The 9,377-nt window shown below is 33.0% G+C and overlaps 1 protein-coding gene across 2 annotated transcripts; it reads right to left on the bottom strand.

Annotated features, from left to right (window-relative positions):
* Nucleotides 1-904: 904 nt before the first annotated feature.
* Nucleotides 905-8,479, bottom strand: LOC133824567 (casein kinase 1-like protein HD16). 2 transcript variants are annotated; one of them, XM_062257488.1, is made up of 17 exons: nt 8,308-8,479; nt 7,215-7,694; nt 6,658-6,783; nt 6,503-6,576; nt 6,332-6,401; nt 6,190-6,245; nt 5,966-6,037; nt 5,759-5,853; nt 5,553-5,619; nt 5,331-5,460; nt 5,032-5,250; nt 4,825-4,955; nt 3,601-3,775; nt 3,414-3,504; nt 1,661-1,818; nt 1,350-1,538; nt 905-1,243 (listed from the first exon to the last, which is right to left on the bottom strand). In XM_062257488.1, exons 2-17 carry the CDS (start codon nt 7,620-7,622, stop codon nt 1,184-1,186), a joined length of 2,121 nt encoding a protein of 706 aa, XP_062113472.1. In that variant the 5' UTR covers nt 7,623-7,694; nt 8,308-8,479; the 3' UTR covers nt 905-1,183. The 2 variants fall into 2 exon arrangements, with proteins under 2 accessions (XP_062113472.1, XP_062113471.1); XM_062257487.1 differs by having other exon boundaries at nt 7,215-7,678; nt 8,308-8,476.
* Between the last annotated feature and the right edge of the window lie 898 nt (nt 8,480-9,377).

Here is a 9,377-nt window from a genome sequence, read left to right as displayed (position 1 = left end):
CATTTGACAAATAATTTTGAACTATTTTTTCCTTGGATGAATTAGGTTTGAACTTCTGAACTAAGTCCTAACCAAAATACTATAAATCTATATTTTAATAAAAAGATATGTCATCTCAACACAAGCTTATTTTAATTGTTTCTTCAGCCTAGAACAACTAAAAAATTTGCAACACATCCATAAACTATAAGTAACAATAATACTTCACAATTATCAATTCTTTAAGAACTCCTTCAACTTTCAAAAAGATGATGTTAGTTTCCCTTTGCAATTCAAAATCTTTCAAAGAATCTCTTTGTGATTTAGAAAGTGAGTGTGATGATTTACAAGACGAGAGAATGAGATGATTTTGGTGTATTTTTCGAATTTCATTATTTTTTTTGGTGTAAAGTTGTGTTTGTAGGGTTCCATAGAAAAAAAAAAAGTTATGTTTTTAGTAGTTAAGTCTTGTCGAATATTCTTTCTAATTTCCTCATTTTATTATTATTTATATATATAAATAAAATTAAGTTGAATTTTAGCATAAATGTCCCTTGAGTTTTACCCTGTTTGGTAATTCAAGTTCCTAAGATTTTTTTGGCCATTAAGTCCTTGAGCTTTATAAACAATAGCAATTAAGTCTTTATTGTTTATTTTTTACAAATTATTAGTTTTTGATGATTTAAAAAAATTCCTATACAATACTGTAAAAATATCTAGAAGCTTATAATATTTAAAAAGGAAATGTCAAAATTATCAATAAAAACTAAGATTTTTATTAAGAAAATAAACTAAAAAAAATGACTTAATTGCTATTGTTTTTAAAAATTCATATGCATTTTTTAATTTTTTTTTCTCAACAGTTGCACTTTGTGGTCTAGCAGAGTCTAAAATCAAAAGGGCTCCTTTGCTGGATGGAACAAGATAAAGAATTGTTTTTTTCTTTTTTTGGTAATAATAAGTTAAAAAGCACACGTTGGTTGAAATCCCCAGGTCACTTACTGAACTCAGCTTGGTTCAAAGGCTTCTAATTCCAATTCCAATTCTCTTGTTCATTTTTACATTGCTATATTTCATATCATGTGAGTGGCCATTCCTCTCATTTGCAAGTAAGATTTTACCTTTTCTTCTTCCCAAATAATTGCTTTCAAAATTTGGTTCAAATATTTTGGCTATCAATCTTAATGTTACACTCCTCGGCCGACTAGCAAACTGTTCGCCCGTAACAAATCGACGCAATGTAGAGATTCTTCGCCCATTTTTCCTGCACAAAGAAAACATTTTAAAGTCCATGATGATGCTTATGTTCCACGTCTAAGTAGAAGAAAACTTCTGGCGTCCATGTGCAGCAATTTGAAAGTTTTTCTTACCTTGACATGGCTGCTTGGAAAGGCAGAGGTACGCAGAGTTTCTTGAGTTTCATCCATTAATTTACGTTTCGGTATGCTCAAAATGAAGGCTGCTTGGTCAGCAGTGGCAGCCATAGATGTTATCCTGTAACCATTTTCCCATCGCCTGTGTATACCTTCACTTGGGTACAAAAAGTCGAGCTCCACAACCTAGTAGTTCGAAATGAAAATGAAATTATTTTTTGAGAAAGAAAAGCATAGGTTAAGGAGTATGCAGCATTCTCTATATAATATTTCTAGTGAGTCAGAGAGCTGATTATAGTAGGTCCTACCTGATCAGAAAATCCAGCATTCCTGGACATGACCAATCCCCAGCGGTTGCCAGCAGTTGTCATGGATGTGACATGGAAACCTTCTTTCCACTTCTTATTTATCCACTTGTATGGAAAAGATTCACTTACTTTGTAAGATTGCTGGGTGTAAGGGGTGCCTGAAATTGTGCACCATTAAGAATAAGCATTGAATTTAAAAAAAAAAATATGCATCATACAGAACCGATAAACAAGATCAGTTCTCGGTACAAATTTATGCAATGTAAAGTTCATTTCCTTACTCAAGCATACAATAATAATCCACTTTTCATCTTGACTCTCTTTGAGCCTGATCCTTTCGTATGATTAAATTATTTTATTTTCCATAATATCATCACTATGTTGAGTTTGGTAAGAGCAATGATCACAATCATAAGTATGTTGACAAGTACTGCTTCTATAGTGGGATTGCCATAGAATAATCATCAACTCTGATTAAGCTAGCCTGAATCCTCTATTTAGATAAGTTAGCACATTTACACCAACAAACACATTCTGATGACCAGTATTTAATATTTTGAATACAAATCACTTTTGGGGACACTTACAACTGATATAACCTGTTCTATATACTGGAGCACTTTGTGTTTGACAGTAAGGAGATATGGGGAAGCACTAACTTCTAACTCCAACATTCAAAGCCAGATAGATATGGGTAAGCACTAACTTCTAAAGGTAAATGAAAAGCTCATATAGCCAGAAATCACAGAAACTCCAAGATTATTAATTTTTATAGGCATTTCCCCGTTCCATATTGAACATTGAAAAGATTTTCCTCTTGGAGAGCAGACTCTACAGTGAAACTTGTTTCTCTTTGCAAGTGTGGAAGATATTGTATGTCTGGCTCTACTATGGCGCTAGTTAGAAATATGTGACAATGTTTAAATTGATATGCTTGTCAGCTGCTTTGGGTATTTCACTATGTAAATTGTTTTGTGCACCCAAATTGTTTTGGGAGCTTCTTAAGTACGGGTATTACTTAGGGGCATTTTCTATTTTTGGTACTTTGAGAAATTATAGCCTAATTCTAATTTTTTTATAGCATACATGATAGTTATAGTAAGCATCCCGCCAATTTTCAGGAAATTGTGAATAATTTACGGTACCGAAATCAGAGTTCAAATAGTTTGTTTTCAACTCGTATAAAAAAAATCAGGCACTCTGAATTCAGTAAGGTAAATTATTCAGAATTTTTCAAAATTGGAAGGAAGCCTGTTATAACTATAATGTACGTCATCATGCAAAAAATTGAGTTATAATTTCTCCAAATGCCGAAAATAGAAAACGTCCCTACAGAAGTGGTGGCCCTACCTAAGAAAATTCTTTATATATATATATAAAATATATATTTTCATGTGAATGCCCATTTTCATAGATAATAAAGCACATGCCGATCAAGAAAATTATATTTGAAACCAAGCTGCCCTACAATATTTGGGGACCAAGAAACTAAAGCTATTGTTATGTAGGTACCCAGGAGGGACTTGAACCACATGTTTGACCATTTTAAGCTACCCCTCTTGGGTATCAAGAAAATTATATTTTGAGAGATCATTATTAATACAAACTTTATAAAAATATTAAATTGGGATTCAGGCAACTTGAACCACAAAGTTATAGATATATGTGCAAGCATACTATTCTACAATCATTGGAGGGCATTTTTACTTGAACTTAATATTGATTCATATGCAACCAAAGAGATTAGTGTTACCTTTGGACATTACAACTAAAGAGCTACCATTAGCTGCACCAGCTATTGAACTGATGTAGTAATTCTTTTCCCATTGTTCCATGATCCAGTCCTGAGAAGAAATAAAATGAGCAACACACAATTAAAAGCCTGGCAACTAGATAAAATAATGACAGAACATCATAGTAGTCGGTCCTCTTTACAATACCTTATGCAAGAAAAATGTTGACAGCTCATAAACCTGTGAAGAAAAACCAGTGCCAGCATCCATAATTAGAGCCCAAAGGTTTCCAGCTGAGGCCACGGCACTGATAAATAATCCATCTTCATTTCCCTTATCTACATGTTGATGAAGCCTCACGTCTGCTACATTATAGTGATACCTACAAGTCCAAGAAGAGGTTTACTACATGTTGATGAAAATGCATCTCATGTAACAAGAGCTGTGTTTCCCCAAACATATATTTCACAGGAACATTGCTAAAGGAGAAAAACTGGACGTGTCATTTTTAGGGCCTTCCAGAATATGTTAAACATTTAGAGTTAAATAACCAGCAAACACAAAATATCAGGATATAAACAAACCTAGTACTTCACAGACATAACACCCAAAATTAATTTTAGCAATATAACTCTCATTCTGTTTGTGTACAAGTCTAGTTTCAACTCACCAATGTGCAATGCAAGTTTTTATTGATTTATTTTTATTTTAATGAGATGTGAAATATATGCAATGAGCATCTGTAAACAGTAAAGTTGGTTATGCAAATTGATAGACTATAGCTGTTAAACTAACCAAATAGCAATGCGGTAGAGAAATAACAGAAAGAATGAATGAAAATGCTCAGAATGTTGTGTTGATCACTAGGGATTCGAGAGCCTAGCCTCTCCCCAACGGGTTACACCCTACTACTTTCTTCACACCTCTTACAGCCAAAACACTCCCTTATATCCCTATCCTCACTGGTACTAACGTGTACCTCCCCCGCACAGCCAAACTCAACTCATAAAACTAACTCCTAACCGATTCCCCCAAAACTATCAGCTGCTGCTAGCCTACCTTAAGCCCTCCTATTCCTTCTCGTGTACACATACGTAACTGGTGGTCTATCACAAATTCATTTTCCACCTGACATGCCACAGAATAGAAAGTTTTACAAATAAATCAACACATTTAGTTTAATTATAATTTTAAAGGGAACATGATCAGAACAAAGGCCTTAGGTAAAGGTGATTTTAGTTAAAGAGTCACGAGATAAAAAGTCACTCAAACTTCATTCATGAAAACTAAATTGAGATCACTCTTACATTGCTCAAAGAACATAGATATAAAAGAACAATTATGAATGACTTGTAGCACAGGAGGAAAAGTAAAAATTGCAATGCTAATCCTATCTTTCAAAAGATATTTTTTATTACAATCAGTAATCACCTTTGTTTCATTGGCCGCTTAGCATTATATACTGAAATCCACTGGGTAGCTGGACTACCTAACCGTACTTTCTTCTTTGGTTGCTCTTCTTCTTCTAGATTAATAGGAATTCTTCCCCGTTTTTGCCCCACCTATGAATAAAAAGACTAATAAAGATAAGTTTTAAGAACATAAAACCAATAGAGAGATTAAATATATTTCAATTACCTTGAGAGCTCCATCTATTCTAATGGGTCTTAATGGTACTATTGGTTCTATCAGACTATCAAAAAAAGATATCAGCTTAGGATAGTTTGGCTCTTCATCAAACTTCATATTTGTAACAGCTTCGAGAAACTGCTTGAATGGTGCTGGACAAAAGCAGCACATCAACTCGGGGGAAATGGCCATCTTTTTCTTACATACCATAAAACTTTTGTTATCGCCCTGCAGATTTAGAGCAATGTTAAGAAGAGGGGAACCATATGTCAGAAGTTTTAAGCACGTTTAGAAAAACAACAGTTCACCTGATAACCCTGCCAGGGTAACCTTCCTTTTATGAGAAATACTAATGTGTATGCCAATGACTCAAGATCATCCCGTCGACTACCAGTTCGACCTAAATGTGCATGCACACTTGCATATCTTATCGTTCCCCTGTCAAGAGCATGATAATGGAGAAGTTGAGCACGAGAAGGCTTGTTGCAAATATAAAATTATAATAACTCATAAGTATTAATTATACACACCTGAATATGTCAGGCCTCTGATCATATTCAACATGTTGACCAGATGATGCATCTTTCCATCTAGATGCTGAAAGAGAATACATTACAATAATAATAGTTTTAAGCCATGAGCTTGCAGATAAAACAAAACCATCTATTTTGTTTTCCTAGAAATTTCAACAAAATGACATGGTTAAAAAGATAAGAACTCGCAAAAGGAACAATACCCAATCCAAGATCAACAAGATATAGCTTCTTTTCATCGACTGTTCCAGGTTGACCAAGTAAAAAATTCTCAGGCTTTACATCTCCATGCACAAACCTTATTCACAATTAGAAAATTTGAAATAATCAACAATGCATTCGTTGGAAGGATGTAACATTGGGAGGGTTGCTAGAAACATATTGAAAATGTGAATTTCTGAGGAACTTACCCTTTCATGTGAAGCTTCTCAAGAATTGATATTGCTTCCACAGCAATGCAAGCCGCCATATTTGGTGACATCCTGTTTTAGATATGATCAAGTTTAGGTCAAATATTACTGTTGAACTATTCTTTGATATGCACACAAAACACATAATTTTGTGTGATTATGATAAAATACTAGGCAATCTATGAATTCGCATGAGAAAGAATAGAGAGATCTTAGTATCTTACGACTGTCCGAGAGAATTCCAAACATCCCAAAGACTGGGTCCAAGCATATCCATGACCTGACATATGCAGAGTATCCTTTTTATTACACAAATTATATAGTTCCAAATACATCCTAATCATGTGTAGCAATACCAAACCTCACCAGAATGTAGAAATCTCCTTGGCGACCCTTGTAGTGAACCCATGGAATTCCGTAACATCCATTAAGAGTACTTAAAGAATGAAAAAGAAAAAGAATTAGATAATATGTTTACCACAATCAGAGAACTATCATATTTGATATGAAAGTAGACAACAATAATTCAATACTTACTTGTACACTTGCCATTCATAAGGGGGCCCATAATTGCATCCCTTACTATTTCGGTGCTCAAACTTCAAGGCCGCCTACGAAGAACTATAAACTTCAGACATCTTTTAATTAGCTACCCGAAACATTGAAAACAAGATTACCATCTACATTCATACCTCAATTGCATCGGCGCCTGTTCTACCACTGCCACCACTAACCCTTCTGCCAACGTAGACTTGACCAAACCCACCCTTTCCCAACTTCCTTTCTGTCTTATATACAGGAGAATTTCCCACTTGTACCTGCAACCCACAACAGAAATATTGGTTTTGTAACATGCATTTTGGTGTGAACAATGGAAGTTTAGTTCATTTGAAATTGATATGCATCAAACTACATCTAAAATAGTCCAATTTGTGTTGAATGTGCACTTAGATGGAATGACAAGTCAATAAAACAATAATTTTGTCATAATAGTAGTCAGATAGGAGTAACTTCACGGCAATTGTTCAGTCCTACCAATTTTGTTACTTTTTTTTAAAGTAAATTTAAAATGGGAATGTGTCTAATATGTCCAATCTAGTGCATTTGAATGGATAAGTGGAGTTGAAATGTAGTGTTAAGTTAGAAAGTCCTACTCATCTTGTCACTAAAATAGTATCACAAATAATGCCATCTATATCATTTTAGAAGCACAATTAGTTTAATATAGAATTAAGCAACCAGTCAGTACCCTATCCGGGACAGGAGTTGTGCTTGGTTCTTCTTCAACTCCCATTACTTTGTCAGCACTTTTACCACCCTCTATTGCAATATCTTTGTCTGCTACAACATCCAGACAATTGTAAGCCGGTCTGACAGCCACTAAAGCAGCTGCTTTAGGAACAACCACACAAGGTTTTGGGTCTAAGCCAATCAACTTAGTTCCACGGCCTCGTCCACCTGTAGTCTGTTTTGTCAGTATTGCTGGTGACTGCCCTTTTGCAACAGCCTTACCACCTCTTCCTCTTCCACCTCCAACTCTCCTGGTTTTATTCTGAGCAGGCAGTTCCCAATTTTCAGCCTGATCTATTTGTTGCGGGGAAGGCTGAAGATCACCAAGACGTTTCGATCTCCGCACTCCACTTTGCAACTCTGGCATCCTCAACCCATGCAAATCACATCCCACTTAAAACATCCCAAATTCCTCAAAATGTTCTGCAACTCAAAATACCTAAATAAATAAATAAAAAGCTCAATAAAAAAACCAGCTTGTTCACATAGCACAAACAATTCTACACATAGAAAGCCCTATAAAATACCAAAGTATACATTTATAGCTATTAAGAAAAAGATCAAGATGATCCTTTTCCTTTCCTATTTATAGCTATTAAGAAAAGAAAACAAGCTTACTGGAAAAAAAGCAATCTCCCAAACACAAAAACAAAAGTGAAAAAAATATATAATTTTAGAAAAAATAAAATCCATCTACAATGTATACATTGTTTCAATACATTAATCAGATATCGGATTCAAAAAAACAAATGATCGACTTAGTGCCACAACATGAACATCACCAAAATAAAATACAACAAGCATATTCAAAACAATCATCCACGGCAAAAGAACCCATTTCATCAACCACAAAAAAAAAAAAAAACATCTTTAAAATCGACAGCACATTGATTTCTCAGCAGCCAAACAATCTCTCCGATCATCGAACAGAACATAAAATATAGGAGAGAACATATAAACAAACCGATCATCCATAACTACAAAATCAACAACAACGGCAGTAATAATAATAATAATAATATATTTAAAAAAATGAAAAAATATATATATACCAGCTGAAGCAGATCGGTTTATCGAGAATCAAAGAAGGAAAAAGGATCGGAGCTGAGAAAGAGATTGATGGCGAATAGATCTTCTTCCTCCTCTTGACCTTATCTTAGCTTTGAGTGAAAACAGAGGAAGACATACATTTGTGTGTTGTGTTTTGAATGTTCGGAGTTATAAATTTAGTTTCTTTTCTATTTAATATTCCAAGAAAAAATATATTTATCTTCTTTTATTATTATTTTCGGATTTTGAATTAATTGATAAAAAAAATAATAATATGGAAAAAAAATTCGTTAATTGACTTGATTCTAACGTTCTTTTTTTCCCTATTATATTTTCATTTTAAATTATTTATTTTCTAGCTTCACAAAAATGTTAACTATAATACTATATTATTACAACAACTATTTTTTTGATATTTTGCAAATGATTATTTATACATAATTCACTTTTGAAAATGATATATGTTCATTTTTTTTTATTGAGGTAGGTCATTCAACTTAATTTATATATTAAAAAAAAACCTTATTCAACACGTGTAAGCATTATAAAACGTTTGAATGTCAATAGGTTGAATGTGATTATTTTCTTTATACAAAATAATGTTTAAAATAATCTATTTCCACCGTTTTTTTTTTTTAAAATAAAATTTCCACCGTTAATTATCATTACTCTTTTTAGAACAGGATTAATCATATTATTATTTAATTTCTGTAAAAAAATATTATTTATTTATCTTACTTTATTGGATTTATACATTTTTAGATTCTGTATTTTGTCTTATTATCTGTTTGGATCCTATGTTTTGTAAAATGATTCAAATAGACCCCTAAACTTGATTTTAATGCACAAAAAATTGAATATAACAACACAGTTTTTAAGCAAAATGACTGTATTTTTGTTCTAAGTTGATGGTTTAATGAATTATTTGTGATTTTTAATTTAAAAGACTTTAATCAAAATCGGATTTATGAATTTATTTGAATTATTTTAAAAAATACAGAGTCCAAAATATAATTTAATAAAACAGCTATTTAAACAGATATTGAGATAAAACATCAATTACTTTAAATTA

The sequence above is a fragment of the Humulus lupulus genome, chromosome 3 (genome assembly GCF_963169125.1).
Source record: "Humulus lupulus chromosome 3, drHumLupu1.1, whole genome shotgun sequence".
Taxonomy (NCBI): domain Eukaryota; kingdom Viridiplantae; phylum Streptophyta; class Magnoliopsida; order Rosales; family Cannabaceae; genus Humulus; species Humulus lupulus.
This window is presented reverse-complemented; position numbering and strand designations above follow the sequence as displayed.

What these genes read in the sequence shown, in the direction of transcription:
- LOC133824567 (XM_062257488.1), bottom strand. Translation starts at nt 7,622, where the DNA reads ATGCCAGAGTTGCAAAGTGGAGTGCGGAGATCGAAACGTCTTGGTGAT. An exon ending in TACCCTGGCAGGGTTATCAG is followed by an intron (nt 5,251 to 5,330) that starts GTGAACTGTTGT and finishes CTAAATCTGCAG; the next exon opens with GGCGATAACAAAAGTTTTAT. An exon ending in AAGCGGCCAATGAAACAAAG is followed by an intron (nt 3,776 to 4,824) that starts GTGATTACTGAT and finishes TTGGACTTGTAG; the next exon opens with GTATCACTATAATGTAGCAG.